General features: G+C 38.5%; 1 protein-coding gene across 5 annotated transcripts; it reads left to right on the top strand.

The window, feature by feature from the left end:
* Nucleotides 1-437: 437 nt before the first annotated feature.
* Nucleotides 438-23,998, top strand: LOC112017487 (uncharacterized). 5 transcript variants are annotated; one of them, XR_010625690.1, is made up of 16 exons: nt 438-701; nt 1,290-1,448; nt 1,548-1,664; nt 1,774-1,858; nt 2,237-2,345; nt 2,453-2,520; nt 2,605-2,730; nt 2,818-3,758; nt 4,089-4,292; nt 4,397-4,457; nt 7,389-7,502; nt 7,780-7,893; nt 7,986-8,072; nt 20,681-20,747; nt 23,383-23,449; nt 23,666-23,712. XR_010625690.1 is itself a non-coding variant. In XM_065765214.1 (15 exons), the coding sequence occupies exons 1-14, from the start codon at nt 586-588 to the stop codon at nt 23,404-23,406; spliced, it is 2,325 nt and encodes a 774-aa protein (XP_065621286.1). In that variant the 5' UTR covers nt 438-585; the 3' UTR covers nt 23,407-23,445; nt 23,666-23,820. The 5 variants fall into 5 exon arrangements, 4 of the variants coding, with proteins under 4 accessions (XP_065621286.1, XP_065621283.1, XP_065621277.1 ...); XM_065765214.1 differs by lacking the exon at nt 20,681-20,747 and having other exon boundaries at nt 23,383-23,445; nt 23,666-23,820; XM_065765211.1 differs by lacking the exon at nt 20,681-20,747 and having other exon boundaries at nt 23,666-23,820.

Here is a 23,998-nt window from a genome sequence, read left to right as displayed (position 1 = left end):
TACAACAAATCACACGTGGTTAGTTGTTATTGGTTCAAATTTGAAACTAACACTAAAATTACTTTTTTACCCCAATAATAACAACTAGTAACAACTTGCTACTTAGGATTTATTGTAAAAATATTGTAAATATATCATTTCTCTATAAAAAATGATGTATAAGAAATTTTATATTTTTAAAAATATATTAATTTAAAGCCTTATTATATACATTATTTTAAAGAAGAATAACCTTTCTTTAATTTAAAAAATAATTATTCTTTTGTAATAAGCAATCTATGTAATAAAGATGAAATCATACGAGTTAATTGCTATTACATATTAGCTAATCGATAACAGGGCTGTATATCACACCGTGTTCAAGACAATGACCATTTAAATAATAATAATAATTAAAAATAATAAAATAATATTATTTTAGCAAATATTTTTCCGTCGTTTTCATCTCACAAGTCCGATGCTGCCCCTCCACACAGACACAGCCCTTTCCCACCTCTCTGATCCATCGCCTCCTCTCTCACTTTCTCGGGAAAATTCCTCGTCCCCGCTTCGTTTTCTCGGGAATATGGCGCAAAGTCTTTAATCATGAGCTCCTCCGCAACAAAGATGAGGGCATCCTTCTACGGAGACGACGCTAACGCCCCGTCAACATCTGGTCCACGCTCTCCTCACACCAATTCCAATTCAAATTCCAAGCACAGGTGAATCTTATTCCCTTTTTTGCCCTCGCTTTCTCTCTTATGGATTCTTCAATTTCCTCTCTATTTGGATTTCCATACATCAACACCCCCTCCGCTCTAGCCGAAGATCTGACTTTTCGATCAGATTCGGGGAATTCACTCTCCTTTCGACTCAATATTTGTGGTTTTCATAAAATTCGGATCAATTTTTTGTACTGCAACCTTATAATTAGTGTTTCTATATAATTTCGTGCAATTTCTGCTAAATTAATTTTAACCTCAATTCAGTTGCCGATGCTAGATATTTTTAATTTTTTAATTCAGGTTTGGTGAAATTGCCAAAATTGATAATCCGATGGTTACAAAATATCTCGTTTAGTACTTTATTGATTATTATCACTTGTAATGTTCAGATTTATGCTTAAAACTCCTTGATTCATGAACAATGTGGTATGTAGGTATAGATTTTTGTTATTTTGATGTTGCTGGATTTAGCTTTGCTGTTTGATTGAAGGGGTTACTTTGCTTATTGTTTTTATATAGATAATAATATTGAATGTGTTTGGTGTTGCCTCTACTAAGTTGGTTTTGCTTTTATGGTTTTGCTAGTGGAGGCAATGTCTTTCGACTGTTGGCACGACGGGAGGTTTGTCCTCGAACGAAGAATTCGTCAAAAAGATTATGGGGAGAAGGTTCAAAACTGCATCTTGATTCGGTTGGGTCAAGGCATGAAGCAGCAATAGATGCAAGACAAGGGCTTGTCTCATGGTACTGTCTGGGTTCTTTATTGCTCATCTGTTATATTCATTCATTGGTATAATAAGTATATTTGTTTATCTTTTTTTTGAGCTTTTGACATTTTTCCAGGGTGGAGGCAGAAACGTTGCGGCATTTATCAGCAAAATATTGTCCACTGTTGCCTCCTCCAAGGTCAACTATAGCAGCAGCCTTCAGCCCTGATGGGAGGACGCTTGCTTCTACTCAGTGAGTTTCCATTTTCTGTCTATCCTTTTAGCTTATGCCCAAGGTTGGGTCACAAATTTCTCTAGAGACGCTTCAATTTTTAAATAGCATTGTGTTTATGTTCCTGCAGTGGAGACCATACGGTGAAGATTATTGATTGCCAAACTGGGAGCTGCTTAAAGGTTTTGAGTGGTCACCGGAGGACCCCTTGGGTGGTAAGTTTATCTTATATGCTTTATTGACATTTGTTGATCTTTTAGGCTGATAGAATATGTTGTAAATAAGGTTTTTGAATAAACATGCTAAAGTTTTAAATTTCTTCTCTGATTATCTATTTGGCCTTTTTAAAAAGAAAATTATAATTTAAACTAGTGCCATAACAGGTGTTTCTATGATGTGCACCATATGGAATGTGTCATATGGTGATTTACGTATGAAGTAAAGCTTTCCTGAAAGAGCTTCTTTTCATGCCCGTTACGAGAATCCATGCATATTATTAGATATGATGTGTGTAACATCACGTGCACTTATTCTATGAATGTTCTATTTCTCCTATGCAACTTCCTTTCTCATGTGCTTGTGGAACTTTGCAGGTTAGATTTCATCCATTTTATCCTGAAATACTTGCTAGTGGAAGTTTGGATCATGAAGTTCGTTTGTGGGATGCAAATACTGCAGAGTGTATAGGATCACGTGATTTTTGTAATTACCTCTATGGATTTCCTTATCTAGCATTTGGAGAAAAGTATCATTCTCAGATTTTATTATTTTTATGATGGATATGATAGCTCTTTCCTTCCTCCATGCAGATCGTCCTATTGCTTCCATTGCCTTCCATGCCCAAGGGGAGCTTCTTGCTGTGGCTTCAGGTCACAAGGTGAGGACTCTTTGACCTTCAAATATTTACATAATGTCTTATGTTGACTTGTTCTTTAATTCGTTGGATTATAATTTGTCTTAGCTTTACATGTGGCATTACAACCGGAGAGGGGAGACATCATCACCAGTCATTGTACTGAAGACACGGCGGTCACTTCGGGCTGTGCATTTTCACCCCCATGCAGCCCCTTTTCTTTTAACTGCTGAGGTGACTATTTTTGGTGGTATCATATTGCCATGCCTTTTAGCCTTTCATGATCTATCCTGTTGGTTCTAATATTGTGCCGCTTTGCAGGTCAATGACCTTGACTCATCAGATTCCTCAATGACAATTGCAACTTCTCCAGGTTACTTGCGCTATCCTCCACCCACTGTGTTCTTGGCTGATTCTCATTCCAGTGGTCGTCCTTGTTTAGCAGATGAAATTCCTCTCATGTCTCTCCCCTTTTTGATATGGCCCTCATTAGCTAGAGATGATGGGAGAATATCTTTGCAGAATACTCATGGGGATGTTGGCTCAAGTAATGTGCAACCAAGAGTGGATCCCTCTGCTTCAGTGCGGCTTTTGACATATTCTACTCCATCAGGGCAGTATGAACTTCTGTTGTCTCCTGTTGATCCTAATAGCTCATCTCCTATGCCAGAAGATACAGGAAATGATTCTTTAATGAGTGAAACGGATAACGCAATCACTCAGTCAGCTATGGATGCCATGGAGACCATGGAAACGCAGCCTGAAGAGAGAAATAATCGTTTCTTCCCTTTTGGTGACCCAATGTATTGGGAGCTACCATTCTTGCAAGGGTGGTTAATTGGCCAGAGTCAAGCTGGGCAGCGCACCATGAGTTCAGTCAATGTTTCAGCTCATGAAAATATATCAGCATTTAGTGAAATGGAAAATCCTGTGGCTTCCTCAGTTATGCCAACTGGTGCTAACCAATCTAGGGTCACTGGAAGATCTAGCTCACGGCAGCGTTCTTCACGTTCCCGCATGGTGCCCACGACTGGATCTGCTGAAGGTGCTATCCTCAATCACATTCCACGTGATGAAGGCGATCCTCAACTTGCTGTTACCAGAATTCAATCTGAACTTGCAACCTCACTTGCAGCAGCTGCTGCTGCAGAGTTACCTTGCACTGTGAAGTTAAGAATATGGCCTCATGATGTAAAAGATCCATGTGCCTTTCTTGATGCAGAAAAGTGTCGACTAACGATACCACATGCTGTGCTTTGTAGGTATAACCTTTTTATAATTTTAAATAATAGTTTTCTCTTGCTATGTCAACGTTTTTTAAATTGCTTTTTTATCTATTACTTGGTCAGTTAACCTTAAAAAACCTATCATGGGAAGAAGTACTATTGTTACTTCTACTTATCTAACTATAGTTCTTTGCAGAGCAACATTTACTTAGAAAATAGAGATATTGGTATTATTTTAACTCTCTTCATTTTTATTTATTTATAGATTATTGCTCCAAATCTCTTTTTATCATGTTAATGTATTAGACTGCATGATATCATAAACCAGATTTTGATGGATGTTTACATGTAAGGACTCATTTGCAGTGAAATGGGTGCTCATTTTTCACCTTGCGGGAGATTTTTAGCGGCATGTGTTGCATGTGTGCTGCCTCATCTAGAAGCTGATCCTGGATTGCAAAGCCAGGTCCACCATGACATGGCAGGGGCTGCAACATCCCCAACACGACACCCAATTTCAGCTCATCAAGTTCTCTATGAGCTTAGGATATATTCCCTTGAGGAGGCAACGTAAGGCTTAAACTTTTGAATTTGGTCATATCTTTTCCAGATTTTGATTTATATTTTTCTCTTACTTCTTCCTGATCTTCTATGTATATTTTTTTATTATCTAGATTTGGTTTGGTGCTTGCATCACGGGCAATACGCGCTGCCCATTGTTTAACATCAATTCAGGTCAGTTGCTTTCTTGTTTTTGTTTGTTTGTTGGGTTTTGTTTTTTCCCCCCCTAATGTGGGTGTCTAGAGCTTGCTATTTCGTGCGATAAGGAATAACGCAAGATACCTCTCCTCTAAATATCAAAGGAATGAAGCATTTGAACCTATCCCAGCCACATCTAATATACTTCCACAAACCCACCCCATTTGCTCCCCTAGACAATCCCGAACCCCAAACTCTCCTCCAGGATCATACCTCAATTCAATGACCCGTCTCCAAAGCACCCTTTCTTCAAACCCATACCACCACAACCACTTACCCAACAAATCTTGATTATAAGGTCAACAACTTCTTATTTCCCAAGCCCCCATTGTAAGCAGGAGTGCAATAAATATTCCAATTGACTAGATGAAACTTGAAATCATCTACCATACCACCTAAAAAAAATCCCTATGAATTTTCTCCAATCTACTTGCTATGCCCACTGATAATGGGAAAGAGATAAGAAATAAGTGGGGAGACTAGAGAACATAATCTTAAATAAGTGTAAGACGACCCCCTTTGACAAATACATTTTCTTCCAATAAACTAATCTCCTTTGCATACGCTTAATAATAGTCCCAAATACTTAGCCTTAAAAGAAGCTCCTAATGGTAATCCTAAATACTTCATTGGAAGGGATGAGATTTGACAGCCCAAATCACTTGCCAAATGCTCAATGGTTGAAACCTCTCCTAGTAGCACAATTTCAAATTTGCCCAATTAATTCTCAAGCCCAAAATTGCCTCAAAGCACACAAGGATACAATGAAGATAATGAATGCGTGTAGAATTTTCCTCAAAAGAAAGGAGCAAAGTATCATCTGCAAAAAGGAGATGAGAAATAACCATTGATTCCCTTCAAAAACTATCAATAGAAAAACCACTTAGATAACCCTCTGAAACTGCTCTAGTGATCATCCTACTTAAAGCTTCCATAACAATCACAAACAACAATGGAGAAAGAGGTTTAGCCAAAAAAAAAAAAAAACTATGGAGAAAGAGGGTCTTCCTAACACGTCCCTGCTAATCTCAAAGAAACTAGTTGGAGTGTCATTTACCAACATAAAAACTTGACAGCTGAAATACAAAATTCTATTCTCTTTTTCCATCTTTCCCCAAAACCACATTGTTGAAGCAAGTACAATAGAAACTCTAGTTGACATGATCATATGCCTTAGCCACATCCAACTTACATAACACCCTCAGTTTTCCAGATTTCAGGCAACTATCCAAACACTCATTGGCTATAAGGACCGAATCAAGAATCTGTTTCCCTTGAATAAAGGCATTCTACGTATCCCATACTATGATAATTGGCCTAACATCCCTTAATATGATCGACTAAGGTCTTAGCCAGTATTTTATAAACACTACCCACCAGGCCAGTTGGCCTAAAATTTGTCACTTCATTTGCGCCTGCCTTTTTAGGAATTAAAGCCACAAATGTGGTGTTCAAGCTTTTTCCAAAAAGGCAATTGTCATGAAATTTAAAGAAGAATTGCATAACATCACTTATCAAAAGAAAAAAGAAGAAGAAAAGAAGTAGAAACGTACTTATCAAAAAGAAGAAACGCATAGCATCACTACTGACCATAGAACAAAATAGTAATAATGAACCATCTGGCCCTGGAGCTTTATCCCCATCCATGCTACAAAGTGATAGGTATTGAGTATTCTGCAACTAATGCACTTCTCCGGTTCATCCACTATGTTCTTATCCTATAATTTACATCCTTCGATCTCCCCATCATTATAAATTATGGGTCCAAGTTATCGAAAACACCAACTCTTTTTGATTTTTTAACCATCAAGTTTTACAAACCTATACATCTGTTTTGCCTTGTACTAAACTTATTTCCATATATTTTGTTGTAGACCTACTTAACCTAGAACCTTTAGATTCTAAAGCATACTTCTAGCTTTCCAACTTAGCATCAATTTCATGTTTAGTCTCATTTACTAAAACTGTATTATGTATTTGTTTGGGAACAACTTATTTAGCTTTATGCTAAAAACTTTTTGTTGAAAGTGTACTAAAGTTCACGTTTAGTCTCATCTATCACACATTTTCTAGCAATTGACTTTGTCTTAATGGCCGCTCCCCCTCAAAAGTTGTATTGTAAAAGAATACACAAAAGAAACTCATTTTTTATTAAGAAGCATTGTCCATTTATGCGAGTTTGATAAAGCCAACCAACAGTAAGAAATACGCTTTCCTTATTTTGCAAAAGTAGTTGTGTATCATGAAATGGGTATCAATTATATACTCTTAGTTATATCAACATTGAATTATTATTATTATTATTATTATTATCATTATCATATTTTGGCAAATACTTGCTTGGTTCTGTTATTTCCCTTCAGAGAAACGCATAACATCTAAATCTGAAGAGCCCCTTGTCCTACTAATAAGGTAAAATTATGGAAAAGCCTCCTTAAGAGAACAACCCCTACACCACACATCCTCCCAAAACTTCACTCACTCTAGTACCATAACCACCTCATACTAAAGGAATTTGGAAAAATTCAACCAGTCACTTCTAATAAATGAAGTAGTCTCTTTCTGTAAAATTCTTATTTATTTATCAAAAAAAGAAAAAAAAAGAAAAAAAAAAAAAGAAATGAATAAACAGAGGTATTATATATCCCTGAAGTTTTTTGCAACTTCTTATGCATGTGCTGTTCAATGTGAAGATTTTTTTTTTTTGGCTGAAAAGGGAGAGCAGTGTAAGCCTGCAGGCTTTACATTTGTTTGCTACTTGCAGTCTTGCATCTAAGGGCAATGATATAACTTGAAATGACGTAGTCAAAGAATAATTACATATTTTATATACTTAAAAGATACATTGTATGTATTTATTAACTGGAAGCTTTGCTTATTAAACATGTATATTATTTCATTCCTCAGTTCTCACCCACGTCAGAGCACTTGTTACTTGCCTACGGTCGTCGCCATAGTTCACTTCTTAAGAGTGTTGTCATTGATGGGGAGACAACAGTACCCATTTACACAATTCTGGAGGTATGAACTCACATCCATCTTTTTTGTACTCTTGGATATGTGTGTAGAACTTCTTTCCCCAAGAATATTACTTGTGTATAAAAAACATGAAATCACAGATATCCCTCTATGATCCTAGAGTTTTTATTTGCCTATGAGCTATAGCTGAACTGGCACTTCATTTTCCCATAATAATGCGATGGAGGGTGAGGTTGTGAGTTCAAGACTCATGTGCATGTATAACACTATAACTTTTCAATCAAAAATAAAAATTTAAAAAGTTTTTATTATTACTCAGGTTTACAGAGTTTCTGATATGGAACTTGTGAGAGTTCTTCCTAGTGCTGAGGATGAGGTCAATGTAGCCTGCTTTCATCCATCAGTTGGAGGTGGCCTTGTCTATGGGACTAAGGTAAACAGGATTTTGTACTTAACATTTTTGTTTTTTGGATATCACCAGCCTGATTTTTTTTTTTTTATTTTAAATTTTGCTGTTAAATGCAGGAAGGGAAGCTTAGGATCCTTCAACATGATAGTTCTTATGCCATGAATTGTGCAACATCTCGTTTTCTTGATGAAAATATGCTTGAGGTATAGGTCCAATTTAGCAGAATTTTCCACCTCCATTTAATGCAGTTTTGCACCTGGAATTCTTTGGGAACAAAATTGGATTTGTTGTTTTTTGCATGTGATCAATTTTTTTATGTGATCAGAGAGATGATTGCTTGTTTAGTATTTGTGGAGATCCATTATGACTATTTTTATTTATATGCTGCATATTATTTATTTATTTATTTTAACAATCATTAAGTTTGTGGACCTAGTAATCAAATTTGGTTTTAAATAGATAATATGATTAGGAGATTTATATTATTAGTTTGAAATATAGTTCTTGTAACCTTGTATTTTACTAATCAAAAAATAAATAAATATAGTTCTTGTAACCTGAATGGTGCTACCTGATCTCCAATTGAATTTTAGAAATTTTCCTTCAGTTTTTTATTTTTTATTTTTATTTTTGGGGATATGTAACTATGTATATTGATAGAAATAATATTACAAAGGGATCGTTGGGACAATTGTAGTATACTTGCTGTATGCTCAACTATCAACTCTTGACCACTTACATAATCAATGAATCCAAAAAATATACAATTTATGGAAAAATTCCCCACTTTGTACATGTGTGCTTGTGGTGGGTTTGGGTTAAGTTTAGGAGGATTTGTGGACCTATGGTTTAGAATCGTTGAAGAAAGGGTAATAGGGTTGTATTATGAATTAAAAGATGGTTTGATGAGTTATTTGATGGCTTTTTGCTAGAAGAAAGTATGTTAGGTTTTAGGGTTTTGGTAGGTAAAAAAATGGCTTGATTTGGGGTTGTAAGAGAAATAAAAATAAAAAAATAAAAAAAATAAGAAGAGAATTTTACGATATTTGAACTGTGAACAATACCCATGAACAGTACCAAAAGAAAGAAGAGAAGATAAAGAGAGAAAAGAACACAAAAAAGTGACAGGGTTAATGTGCACAAAAGTGAAGTGGTTCCTGTAGGGGAGGTTGAGAATATCAATGTCTTGGCGGATTTTTTTTGGTTGTAAGGTAGGATGCTTGCCTATGACCTATCTTGATTTGCCTCTTGGGGCGTCCTACATGTTGACGGCTATTTAGAATCCTACCTTGGAGAAGTTTGAGATTTGGTTAGCAGGGTGGAGGAAATCCTATCTTTCTAAAAGTGGTCACTTGACTTTATTGAAGAGTACTCTTTTGAGCCTTCCTACTTATGATTTATCTTTGTTTTCTCTTCCTAAAAGTGTGCCTATTAGGTTTGAAAAGTTGCAGCGGGATTTTTTATGTGGTGGTATGGGGGATGAGTTTAAACATCATTTGGTAGGGGAATAAAGTGTGTGCTCCTATTGCTAATGGAGTGTTAGGGGTCCGGAAGTTTGCTACCTTTAAAAAAGACCTATTGGGAAAGTGGCTGTGGCGGTTTGGGGTTGAGACAACGCGTTTATGGGGTGTGTGGAAGCCTCAAAGTTTGGAGAGGACTGGTGAGGAGGACGGGGGGTGGGGGGGGGGGGATGGGGGGGGGGGATTTTTGAAGTTAGGGAGGGGTTCTCATGGTTGTGGTCTTTGGTGTACTCATTTGAATGGGTTGAGAGCAGTTTGGTTAGCATATCTGGTTTGAGGTTGGATGTTAGTGTAGTCTATTTGAGTGGTCTTGTTGTTGGGGTTTTAGTTTTACTGATTGTTCTTTTTTCTCTCTGAGTTTATGATTTCTCTTAGATTAGTTTCCTAATTTCCCTCTTCTTTGTTGTTTGATTTATCCTTTTCTTGTTGTTCATTATCATGAACAATTTGTATTTTTACTTTCTATTTTTATTAATAATATTTCTTTGATTACCTATATATAAAAAAAAGAGGTTGGAGTGGGGAGTTGGGTTCCTTTTTTACATGATTGTTGGTGAGGGGAACAACCTCTCAGAGTAGCTTTCCTGGTGTTGTATGCAATTTCTACTGATTGGGGAGGCATTGATGGACTTTTTGTTGGTGAGACTGGGTGAAGGGGAGAGGAGTTGGGATACGAGGTTTTCGAAATAGATTTAGTAGCTGTCTTTTTCCATTTTTTGGAATCTAATATTTCCCGTAAGAGAGGATGAAGATTGGGTGTGGTGGAGGTTGAAGAAGAATGAGAGGATGAAGATTGGGTGCGGTAGAGGTTGAAGAAGAATGGGGAGGTTGATATTCGTTCTTATTATAATGCATTGAGGGGCTCAACTTCTCTCACTTTTCTAAAGTATTTGGGTGTGAAGGCCCCTTAAGAGAGTTTCTTTTTTTCTTTGGTTGGCACTTGGCAGTAGGGGAAAATTCTCACTTGTGATAATCTTTGGAGAAGAGGCTATATTATAGTGGGTTGGTGTTGCATGTACCGATGTAGTGAGGAGGCAGTGGATCACCTCTTACTTTATTGCAAAGGGGCTCATTAGTTGTGGAGCTTTGCATCTTTTGGGATCTTTTGAGGTTTTTCCAGAGAAAGTGATCAAATTATTGTTTGGGTGGAGGAACATTCGTTGAATATTTTGGAATCTGGTTTCCTTGTGTTTGATGTGGACTTTTTGGAGGGAGCATAATGACGGCTTGGAGAGCACGGGGGATCATCTTTTTACCTCATTCGTAGGAACTTTATTTGATTGGTCTCATGCTTAGGGGTTTACATCATTCCTATGTTTATAGAATCTCTATCTTTTTGTACCTAATTATTTCTTTTTTAAAAATTATTTTATATTTCTTTTGGCTTCTCTGTGCCTTTTTCCATTAAGAAGTCTTTTTTAATACTACAATTCTTACTTATCAAAAAATAAAAAAAGAGAGAACGCACAAAACCAACATGCCTCAATGCTTAAAACACTTGGTATTATTAGTAATAAACTTCATCTTTTCTTGAGTACATTGAACACAAATATATATGAGGCCTTTCTTTTTCTAGCAGTATCAGGAACTCCTAGTTTGATTAGTAGACTAAAATGAAACCTTATAAAAAAAACTAACTTGCACTCGAAGATGATTTTTTTTTTATTAGTAATAAAGATTTATTGATATAAAAAAAAAAGACACCCAAGTACACAGGGAGTAACTTGCACTCTAAGATGATAAAACCCAAGATACTCAGGATTATTGAGGGTTTTTTTTTTTTTTTGTTTTGTGGGGGGTGTGGGGGGATAGATAACAGAAATTGTATTAATAAAAAACTACTTCATTAAAAAAAATGAAGTAGGCAGATAAAATATGTACAATATAAAGAAAACAAAAAATTATGAACAAGAAGATTTGGGATAATTTTCTATTAACATCTTCATTGAAGTTTCATTGAAATGGGGGGAGTTCGCAGATTCGTTATTGAGTCAAAATTCTTTCAATTAGTTTTAGAGGAAGGGGGTCGTTTTTTCCTGCTAAGGATTTTTGAGAGGGGCAGATTCTTTATGAGATCAGTCTTCTTAGGCAAGACTGCAGCACTTTGGTTGATGAATAGTATTGAAGAACTTGTGGTTGGGAAGAGCTCCAAACAGTTTTTTATTTTCAGAGTAGGTGACATTGCATTTACTCTCCAAAGTAGCTTCAATTCCTCGGGTCAGTTCTTGTTATTGACTGAGCTCAAAGCTGGTGGGTCTAGGAGGTCGATCATAATTCCTGAAGGCAAAGAGAGAAGTGGTTGGAGGGCCTTTGGTCTTGAGCTGAGAAAGTTGTTGTTCCCTTCCCATTACGCGGTGGGTGGTCATGGTCTCTCAAAGTTTATTCCCCAGGTGCAGAGGTTAAACTTGGAGACTCAAAATCCTAGAACCTTTGCTGAAGTTGTACAAGGGTCTCATGGAGGAATAGAGGTTAGAAAGCAAATAAAGCAGATAGGTTACTCAGATAAGGGGAAGAAGGCACAGTTTAGAGAGGAGATGAAAGGGGTGAACCTGAGACATAAAGGTGCCAAGGTGAAGGTAGCTCCGGTGGGCAAGGCAGATAAGGTGGAGGTGGTGGGAGGGGACAAGAAGGAGCTGTGCATTAATGAGGAGACAGAGGTAGGGGCAAAAAACTCTAGGCTACGCTACCCACTCCTCAGTTTGAATTCAAAAGATTTCTTAAAAGGGAAGAAGAGTGCTGTCAGGAGATCTTACTGGTCAGGAAGAAGCCTTTTAGTGGAGGTTGATGTGACAGGGAGCAGGCGAGTCTTCTGGGACAGAAGGAAAGGGGGAGATACGAAGTGCAGAATGGAGACTCGGGCAAGGGACAGGGATTGTATTTCAGAAGTACCAAGGGCTTTAAAATGGGTTGCACGTGGAAATTATAAGGCTGGAGTCTTTTATAAGGCTGGAGCAACACTTGGGCTGGGCCTAGACAAAAGCCCATTAGCATCCGGTACACTTAAGACATGTGTTCCTTCTGTTTTTTCAGGCCCAAGTGCCTTTGAAGTGGGCGAGAGTTCTCTGTCTGGTGAAGAGAACTCAACCCAGGCACCGATGACAGAGGCGAATCCCAAGCCTCCTCTTCAGAGCTCCGATCCAGCTTCTGGTGTGTCGGACCGGTGCGACAAGCTTCCGGTGGGGGACGACGGCACCTCCTTCGCCGGAACCAGCTCCGATGAGCCCATGTTGACACCGGGTAAGTCCGATTCAGTGTTTTCGCGGTCATCCGCTGAGCTTTTTCTTTCTGGTATCTTTTGGAGCTTGTTGAGGGCTGGGCTTGTGGCTATGGATGTTATTTTTGGGGCTGAAGGGGGCTGGGACAGCGGTGCCAACCTCAAGCTGATAGAGGCCTTGGATTTTGATCAGCCCAGCTTAGAGTTGTTTCCCAGGAAGGCAGATTGTGATGTTCCTGGAGTGAGTACTATGGTGGGGGGAGAATTGAATCATTCGGAGTTGGGTTTGGGTGGAGAGGAAAGCTTACCTCTAATGTCTATCACCCCCGTTGGGTTACCTCTGTCAGTTGATTTGTTTTGTGGCAATGAGGCCTTGGAGTGTCTGAATATGGCGGATATTTCCAGTTGGGTGAAGAATAGACTCCCCGGATTTAGTAAATTGGTGGGGCTGCCTCTTAGTCGCCATGAGAAGTTATGCACTGCCTTATTACAAAAGATTGAGAGAGAGACAGAGGAGGCCAAAGTGTTGGACAGGAAAGATACAGCCCCTAGAAAAGCTGCCATTAAAAGGGATAAAGGGAAGAGAGAGCTGAGGAATTTGCAATCTTCGGTTAACTATGATGGTAGGTAGAGTGTTGGCGGCTGAATTTATTCTACAGTTGGGTTCCTCTTGTCATTATGAATTTAAAAATTCTCTCTTGGAATGTTAGGGGTCTGAATGATTGTCGGAAACGTTTGATTGTGAAAAATCTATTGCGGGAATGGAGGTGTGATGTAATCTGTCTTCAGGAGACTAAGCTTTCTGGCTTGGACAGACGCATGATTGGCAGCTTGTGGAGCTGCCCTTATGTGGACTGGGTGGCCTTAGATGCTGTCCAGACGGCGGGCGGAGTTTTGATGATGTGGGATAGGAGGGTTTTAGAGAGGTTGGAGTTCATGGTGGGTTCTTTTTCTGTGTCTGTTCGGTGGAAAGGGGTGGGGGATGGTTTTATTTGGGCGTGCTCTGGGGTTTATGGTCCAACTGACAACAATGCGAGGGGGCTTATGTGGGACGAGTTGGTTGGCGTTCAGCAATGTTGGAACGTCCCATGGTGCTGTTTTGGGGACTTTAATATTGTCCGTTTTCCGAGTGAACGCTCGGGTAACTCCCGTCTCACCCCGGCTATGGAACTTTTTTCAGAGTTTATCGAGGACCTTAATTTGATCGATTTGCCTCTGGAGGGAGGGAATTATACCTGGTCTAGCGGCTCAGAACAGCCTTCGATGTCTAGAATAGATAGAGTTTTGGTGTCTCATGATTGGGAGGAGCAATATCCGAATGTGGTCCAACGGAGATTACCTCGCCCTGTTTCTGACCATTTCCCTATTCTAGTGGAGGTAGGGGGAATGGCGAGGGGGAAAAGTCCGTTTAGGTTTGAGAATATGTGGTTAAAGACGGATGGGTTCACTGATAGAGTTCATTTTTGGTGGAATCGGCATTCTTTCTCTGGCACTCCCAGTTTTGTGTTTGCCAAAAAATTGAAGGCTCTGAAGGAAGACATCATTCAGTGGAATCGCTCGGAGTTTGGTCATGTTGGGCGCAAGAAGTCTCAACTTCTTGAGGCTTTGAAAGTGCTAGATGCCAAGGAAGGGGAGTCTGGCCTCTCTGCTGCAGAGTCTTGTGAGAGAGTTGTGTTGAGATCAGAAATAGAGAAACTTCTCTCGTTGGAAGAAATCTCTTGGAGACAGAAATCAAGAATGTTATGGATCAAGGAAGGTGACAATAACACCAAATTCTTCCATAAGGTGGCTAATTCTCATAGAAGGTTTAATCATCTAAGTATTTTGGAGGTGGATGGGGTGATTTTTGAGGAGGAGTCCGAGGTGGCGGCTCAGGTGGTTCAATTTTACAAAAAGTTGTATCAGGAGACTGAGGAGTGGAGGCCTTTTGCGGAAGGTTTGGAGTTTGATCAGATAAACGAGTCAGAGAGGGGCTGGCTTGAAAGGAGGTTTGAGAAGGAGGAGATTCTTCTAGCTGTCAACGAGTTGGCTGGAGATAAAGCCCCAGGTCCAGACGGCTTCTCTATGGCTTTTTTTCACCAATGTTGGAGAGTGGTGGAAAGAGATATTCTAGCAGTTTTTGAGGAGTTCTATCTCCACAGTAAGTTTGAGAAATCTTTGAACGCTACTTTCATAGCATTAATTCCTAAGAAGAATGATGCTTCCGATATTCGAGATTTCAGGCCTATCAGCTTGGTGGGGAGCTTTTACAAGATCTTGTCTAAGGTTTTGGCAAATCGTTTGAAGCTGGTTTTAGACCAACTTATCTCTGAGTCTCAGAACAGTTTTGTGGGAGGTAGACAGATTCTTGACTCAGTCCTTATTGCCAATGAGTGCCTTGATAGTCGTGTGAAGAGCAAGAATCCGGGGGTTATTTGTAAGCTTGACATTGAGAAAGCTTATGATCACGTGAATTGGGAGGCTCTTCTAGATCTTTTGAAGAGAATGGGCTTTGGGGAGAAGTGGTGTAGATGGATTCGTACTTGCATTTCAACTGTCCAGTTCTCTATTTTGGTTAATGGGACCCCAGCTGACTTTTTTAAGAGCACGAGGGGTCTGAGACAAGGGGACCCGTTATCCCCTATGTTGTTTTTGGTTATAATGGAGGTTTTAAGCAGGATGTTGAAAAGAGTTGAAGGAGCTGGCTTGATCAGGGGCTTTAAGGCTGAAGGTAGACGGGGGGAAGGGGAATGTATCTCGCACCTTTTGTTTGCGGATGATACTATTCTGTTTTGTGATGCTGAAGTGGACCAGATCCTGCATGTTCGAATGCTTCTTCTTTGTTTTCAGGCTGTGACAGGTTTGAAGGTTAATGTCTCGAAGAGCGAGATGGTTCCAGTAGGGGAGGTAAATAATTTGCATGTTTTGGCAGAGATTCTGGGCTGTAGGATTGGGGCTTTGCCTATGACATATTTAGGTATGCCGTTGGGGTCTTCCCACAAGTCCCCCTCTATTTGGAATCCTATCTTGGAAAAAATTAAGCGGAAGTTGGCTGGGTGGAAGAAGCTGTACTTGTCTAAAGGTGGAAGACTGACGTTGCTTAAGAGTACGTTAGCTAGCCTCCCTACTTATTATTTATCTCTTTTTACCATCCCTTCTCATGTGGCTAAGAAGATTGAGAAGATGCAAAGGGATTTCTTGTGGGGGGATTCGAAGGCTCATTTGGTAGGGTGGGATAAGGTGTGTGCCCCAAAGGCGAATGGGGGTTTGGGAGTAAGGAAAATTACGACTTTCAATAAAGCCTTATTAGGAAAATGGTTATGGCGGTTTGGGGTGGAGGAGACTCGCCTATGGAGGAGGGTTGTAGCTTTGAAGTTTGGGGAAGAGTGGGGGAATTGGTCTTCCAAGGTGGGTAGGGGTGTCCACGGGTGCGGTTTATGGAGAAGCATCCGAAAAGGTTGGAAGGTGTTTTGTAAATGCACTCACTTTGAGGTAGGGATGGGAGATAGAGTGAAATTCTGGACGGATCGGTGGTGTGGGGAGTTACCACTCCATCTATCCTTCCCGATGGTGTATGGGATTGCTTATAATAGAGAGGCTTCTGTGGCCTCGTCTCTTGAAAGGTTGGGGACTGGGGCTCAGAGAAGCTGGAATGTTCGTTTACTCAGGGAACCAAATGATTGGGAGTCGGGAGAGGTGGAGGATTTCCTCTGTACCTTAGGCTCAAATTTACCTCAATCTGAGCACGGAGACCGTATGAGGTGGAAGTTGTCAAAGAAGGGGAATTTTAACACTCGCTCTTTCTATAATAAGCTTCGTTGTCCCTCATCTATAATCTTTCCTTGGAAAGGTGTTTGGAAGGTTAAGGCTCCTCCGCGGGTCTCTTTCTTCGTTTGGAGTGCTGCTTGGGAGAAGATTCTTACTGGGGATAATTTGCAGGGTAGAGGCTTTGATTTTGTTGACTGGTGCATTATGTGTCGTTGTAATGGGGAAACGGTAAACCATTTACTACTCCATTGCGACAAAGCTTATCAGCTGTGGACCTGGGTTTTCAGATCTTTTGGGATCAACTGGGTTTTGCCATGCTCGGTTGCAGATACGCTTTTTGGTTGGTGGAACTGGCTGGGAAAGCACTCTTCTAGTGTTTGGAATTTAGTTCCTCCGTGCCTGATGTGGTGTATTTGGAGGGAACGAAACTGGCGCACTTTTGAGGACTTGGACAAATCCGATGACCAGCTGCTCGCTTTTTTTACTGGCTCCCTTTTTGATTGGTCTAGGGCCTGGGGACTCACCTCTAGTGATTCTCTCCCTATGTTCCTAAATTCCCTTCTTTGTACTTAGTTTTCTGTTGACTGTTGTTTGTTTTGTTGTTTTTTCTTGTTTGTTTCCCTCTCTGTACTCTCTGTTCTGCCTTATGTTGTTTGCATGAGGTAGCTTCTTGAATATAATTCTCTCTTACTTATCAAAAAAAAAAAAAAAAAATTATGAACAAGAAGGGAATTTTTTTTTTTTTTTTTGATAGGTAAGAAAAGTATATTAAAAAATTGTTAGATGCAAAGGAGCATCAGCAGAACAGAAGTACAAGAAAGATGAGAAAGCAAAACAAATAAAAGCATTAAATACAAAGAGTAAGGGAGCTAAGGAAAAGAGGGATAGAGTCACTAGATGTAAGTCCCCAAGCCCTAGCCCAATCAAAAAGTGAACCAGAAAAGAGAGCAAGCAGTTGGTCCTCAGATCTATCCAAATCCTCAAACGTCCGCCCGATTGCGTTCCCTCCAAATACACCACATCAAACACAGCGGAACTATGTTCCAAATGTAAGATGCATGCTTCCCCAACCAAGTCCACCAACTAAAAAGAAAATCTTGCACCGTACATGAGGGGACCCATGAAATCCCAAAAGTCCTAAAGACAAAACACCATAGTCGATAAGCCTTTCAACAATGTAACAACAAATGATCCACTGTCTTGCTACAGCAACGACACATAATACACCAATCAACGAAATCGAAGCCCCTAAGTCTCAAGATATCTCCCGTGAGGATTCTATCCCAAGCGGCTGTCCAAACAAAGGAAGAGACACGCCGGGGTGCCTTAACCTTCCAAATACCTTTCCAAGGAAAAGAAGCAGCAAAGGAGCCATGTAACTCATGATAAAATGAGCGGATAGTGAAATCCCCCTTTTTTGTCAACCTCCATCTCAAACGATCACCATCTGTCACGGTAGGCAAATTGGATGCCAAGAAACGGAAGAAATCAGCCACCGCATCTGCCTCCCAATCATTAGGACCCTGAATGAAGTGAACATCCCAAGTTCTCCTAACCCCTGCTCCTTGACAAGTCAAAGAAGATTCAACGGAAGCCTCTCTATTTGCAGCAAAGTTGTACAAGACTGGAAAAGCCAAATGGAGAGGAAGATCTCCGTACCACCTATCTGTTCATAATTTCACTCTATCCCCCACCCCAACCTTATACAGGGCATTTTTGCTAAAAACCTCCCAACCCATCCGGATACTTCTCCACAAACCATAGCAGAATGGATTCCTTAGAGATATATCCCCACGCATGAGACCAATCAAACTTGGTTCTTGCAAATAAAGCTAGGAGCTTATCCTTGGTAAGCACCAAATCTTCAAAAATGCGAATATTTCGCTCCCTCCAAATAATCCACATCACACCATGAGGTACCAAATTCCAAATATTCGAAGAGTCCTTTCCCAACCAGTTTCTCCAACTTTCCAATATATCAATAACCTTGTAAAACACAAGTAACACCAAACGATCTAAAGGCAAAACTCCATAACCGAGAAACCTCCCCACAATGCAACAGGAGGTGGTCAACACTCTCCCCGTTACATCGATAGAGGCAACACCAATCCACAAAAGCAAAACCCCGTCTCCTTAAATAATCACCTGTGAGAATCTTCCCTCATGCAGCTGTCCAAATGAAAAAAGACACTTGACGTGGAGCCTTTATACACCAAATGCTTTTCCAAGGAAAAGTAATAGAGTTAGATCCCCTCAAAACACCATAAAAAGACTACATGTCAAAATCCCCCTTCAACCCCAAACACCACCTCATCCTATCTCCGTCCTCAATAGGAGGATTCTGTGACTCCAAGGTATGAAAAAAGGCCCCCACCAACTCCATCTCCCAATCATTAAAACCACATTGAAACCGTAGATCCAACTCCACTCTTCCTCCACAGTATGACTTACCAACATATCTGCCACAAATGCCTCCTTATAAGTAGCAATCTCAAATAAAATCGGGAAATTTACTTTCAACAGCTCATCCCCACACCGGCAGTCATAACAAAACCAGACCCTACTTTGCAACCCAATCTCAAAGTAGATAAACTTACTAAAACTCTCCCAACCCATCTGTATAACCCACCATACACCACACCCATGTAAACCCCTACACAACTTAAAAAAATCCTTCCCAAATTTCAAGCCGATCACACGCCCCATAACTGTGTCTCCTCAACTGCATAACACCACAAACACTTACCAAGAATAGCATTATTAAAGGTAGTGATTTTCCTGATCACCAAACCAGGAAAATACACCTTATCCCATCCTAAATGAACTTTATGCTCATCCTACAGACCTCTCCAAAGAAAATCCTTTGTAACTTCTCAATCCTAAAATACCAAAATATTTTTAATATGCAGGAATTGCAGAAATTATAGATTTTCCCCTGAATACCCAATTGACCGTAACATATTAAATAAAAACCCAAATGATAAACTGAGTTCCTAAGACACACATAACCAGACTGTTAAAACCACACAACTTTTACTTCAATTGGGCTTCACACGTGGGCCCTATATAATAAGTCTTGAAATACAAATTTGCAAAGTAGTAACAAATTAATCTTCCATGGCTGCATCAACAATGCAAGGTCTACTTTCAAATAATGACACCAGTAAAACAAAATGCTGATAAACAGCGATTTTATCTTTCTCAGCACACACCTCTTCCCACTCAAACATCCTTCTACTTTGTTACTTCCATAACTTCCAAATGAGACAATGGAACAACATTGTATAATCTAGTTTTGAAAGACTTTGGCTTCCTTTTCAACATTGTTGTAGCTCCCCAACCAACTTTGGCATCACCCAATTAGATTCAAATGCAAATATTTTGCTCATAGCTCCCCGGCAAGTGAAGTGATATGTGTTCTCACTGTTACTTTTGTGCATAGTACACCCGGCCGGCAGTATCATCCTACATCTGATAAGATTATCAACTATGAGGATTTTCCTTAAAGCTGTTGTCCACACAAATGTTATGAGTTTTAACGCCTGGAGGAAGTCTTTCTTTCCCTTGGAGATTTGGAAGGTGAAAGCTCCTTCTAAAGTAGCTTTTTTCACTTGGACAGCCACCAAGGGAAATATTCTCTTACATTGGATAATCTGAGGAAGAGAAATATATCTGTCATTAACTGGCATTGCATGTGTACGATTAGTTGGGAATTGGTGGATCACTTGCTTCTTCACTGTTCTTATGCATTATTGTTTGTGGACATTTGTGTTTAGCTTGTTTGGTATCTCGTGTGAAATTGTGATGCCTAAGCAAGTGGTGGAATCGCTAGCTTGTTGGAATAGGGATATTGGTTGGCATCGGATAGCAGTTATTTGGGGGGCAATTCTGTTGTGTATCATGTGGACTATTTGGAGAGAACAGAACCAATTGAACTTTCATGGGGGAGGAAGGCTCCTTCCTTGAGTTGAAATGGTTCTTCTTGCTCTCTTTGTTTGAGTCAATTCATTTTCCTAGTTTTCAATCAATGTTAATAGGTTATCAATTGGTACAAACATGAGCCTAAATCAGCTGAAGGTACCAAGAGACATCTAGGGTTCAAATTTCTCCTCCCCCAACTATCAAATTATCAAAAAAGTTGACTCAATTAGGTACCTTTATTTTGAAAGTTGATGGACAAAACTAATAAAATTAAATGAATAGGAATGAAATAGAAATTGTAACAAATGTATGGAGACCAAAATTGTAGTTTGGCCTAGATTAAACAAGATGTTGATGTGGAATTTCTTGGTGTATTTTGGTTTTTATGTTGTATTTTATTTTTTTGTAGGTCCCTACATATGCTTTAGAATGCTAATAGCGAGAATTCATTTCCCATGCACAACTCCACTTTAATGGTATGTTTCTCCTTTCACATTCACTTGAGCTTGAAGTTTGAATAGCTTGTACATCATTTATTATTTTATTCTTCTTTTTATTTGGGGTTTGCTTACTTAAGTAGGAATAAGTTATCAAAGAAGCAAAACAGTTTCTTTAATTCATTATCATAATGCTGTTAGTTTTATTGTCTGAATCATAGCTATGTCCTTGAATGCAAGGATTTCTACATGTTACTTGTTCATACTCCAATTCCAGGATTTTGAGGATGTTTGTGAAAGAGCATTATAAAATAGTTTTGAAGTGAAACCTTATGAGTTTTGAGAAGTTAAGTAGGTATGATTTACAGCAAACACAAAGGATTGATGATGATCATAGGGGCAATTCTTGCAGAGTGGGCTAGGGTCAAACCCATGGTTAGCAACAAATTTTAGTATGATTTGTTTGCAAAGTGAAAGAGGCTGCTGTAATTCTAGGAAAGACAGGAAAATATGTGATGCAATATGAGTATCCTCAATTAAAAGGAGTAACCTGATGTTTAATAAGACCATTTTTATCCAATTGATTTGGGTACATTGCTAACACCTTCAAGTGCTGGGGAATGTTAGCTTTCTCACTCACACCGCATGTACATATGTTTTTTTTTTTTTTTAATATATAAATATATGGGACATGTACATATGTAAATATATATACGTATGTGAAATATTCTATGGTTGGGTCTAAATAAATTTATTGTGCAAGCATCTTTAATGTTCAAAAAGCATTGGTCTTGAATACTGTTGGAACTTGGCACAATGTTAAGTACCTTCTGCCCAACTGATGAGTCATGAATTCAAGTCTTGGAATCTGTATGTAGAAATTTGGGAGTAAGGTTGCCTACTAAGCCCCTCTCCCAAACTATACAGAAAGATACAAATATGGCTTCCATGTAGAGTGCCCGTGCCTTTTCTTAGGGTGCAGGCTGCAAATTTTATTGGTTGGGACTCCCTTTGAAAGGGTTGAAAGGGACCTTGGTTTGTGTTAAAGTTGTGTTCTATGGGGATGAGAGAATAAATTTGATTCAGAATATATCGACTTAACTTCACCCTACACACTATCTTGTTTTAGAATAGATTGAAGGAGATGAAATTATGTATTGTTGAAATATAAATAAATAATAAAAATTAAAAAATCCAATAAAACCTTTGCTTAGATGGAATGTTAAATGAATCAATTCGTTAAAACCTTGCTTAGGTGGAGGGCTAAATGAATCAATTTATTAAAACCTTTGCTTAGGTGGAATGTTAAATGAATAGTACCTATTTTCCTTTCAAAGAAGATTGATACATGGTATTAATTAAAAGATGAGGTTGAAGGCTAAATGAAAGAATTATCAAAGAATATGCCACATGGAAGAACCTCATTCTCTCACACATAAGGTTTCTGTTTTGTTGTTGTTATATAAAATAGATTACCACTTGTCTCAATAGTTTAATCTGTCAGACAATGTTGAATTTGATAAAGTTTAATTTTGAATCTCATCTTTTCTTGTATTTCCAATTATCTATTTTAACATTCTCATTTCATTATACCCATTTTATGAACATGTTGGTTTTCAATAGCCCAACTTTCAGTACTATAGAGCATAGCTGGTATTATAGCAATCTTATAAATGTTCCCTTTAACTTAATAGATATTCTATGATCACACAAGACTCATGATGCGCTTCTTCACTTATCCACCCTCTCTATCTTATTATTCACATCTGATTCAATCTCTCCTATCTTATATAATCTCTCCAATCTTATGAATTATTGATTCAAGATTTTGAAATTACTTAAGCATCGAGTTTTACAACCTCTTCATATTTGTTTCTTCTTTTTCTAAACTTACATTTCATGTACTTTGTTTTAGTCCACTTCACCAAAAGCAATTAGATTCTAAAGCATCCCTCCTAACTTCTAACTTAACATTAACTCTATGTTTAATTTCATCCACTAAAATTGTATCATTTACAATATATATATATATATATACACACCCCAAGGGACTTCATTTTGAATTGGTCTAGTGAGCTCATCAGTAATCAGTGCAAAGAGACATGAACTTCATGCAAACTTATAGTGATACGTAACATACTTGTGATTCCTCTGCATCTTCTCATATTAGTTCCAACTCTTCATGCATATCCTTAATAGGCTTAATATACTTTAGAGGAACTCCTTTCTTTTCTAAAACCCACCATAATAATTAATATCATTACAATTTTTAGCGACTTTACTGGAAATGTTTAGTTGACAAGGTTCTCAAGTGTTATTTCTTAATATATTAACATGGCTGAAAATTAATTTCATGAGAAATATTGGAATTATGATTGCCTTAATTCTGATGATGATGATCATTTATAATGTTAATTGGGCTATCTGGATTGCAGTAAATTTTTTCACACCTATCACAAATCAAAAAAGGGAACTTGCGCAGTTTCTGTCTTCAGCACTCTGCTTTAAAATTCTGTTCCCCTTTTAGAATTTAAATGCTATTGTGTTATCTTGCATGCCCCACTGTGGTACTTGGTTGAGTAAGCCCTTTTACTATGCTCTTTATATATATATATATATATATATTTAAATTAGAAATTTTCCTTTATTCAAAAGAAACATGGGGTCACTGCAGATGACTTGTGAGGGCAGACAGTGACAAGAAGCCTGCAGTCACCTACTGAGTCTCCATCCAGCAGTAGGTGCATATCTAAGAAGACCTTTTCTTGTTATGATGCTACGGTTGACATAAAAGAAATAATTCTACAAGACTTATAAATAAAAAATAAAAATTTCTTATAGCTCATTGAAATATTAGTTTAGATAAAGTACAGTGAATAAAAAATAACTAAAAAATACAAAACGCTACTGAAATGAACAAAACTTAATGAGATACTGATCACAATCCTATGATTTAGGTTGAAGGTAAGGAAAGAACATGTGTGGAAGCAGTCAGAAAATTGCTGTGCTTTTACTGGAAGATATGGTTCAAGATGGAGCAGAATGGCAGAGGGATCTATTTAGCTGACAAAGTGACAGGATGAAGGTCTTTTTAAACAAAAAAAAAGAAAAATGAAGAGCAAACAAATTGACAGGTTGAAGGCCTAATTGATTTAGTTAATTTGTGTTAATCACAATCCAGTGATGTGTTGTATCCTAGTACAAGTGTATTGTAGTGTAACCTTTGAGTGCTATATTTATAAACAAGTTTCCTTCAGAAAGTTATAAAAGCTTCATTATAGTTTGAAAGA

The sequence above is a fragment of the Quercus suber genome, unplaced genomic scaffold, assembly GCF_002906115.3.
Source record: "Quercus suber isolate HL8 unplaced genomic scaffold, Cork oak 2.0 scaffold_23, whole genome shotgun sequence".
In the NCBI taxonomy this organism is placed as follows: domain Eukaryota; kingdom Viridiplantae; phylum Streptophyta; class Magnoliopsida; order Fagales; family Fagaceae; genus Quercus; species Quercus suber.
The sequence above is the reverse complement of the archived record's forward strand: the minus strand, read 5'-3'. Positions and strand labels throughout refer to the sequence as shown.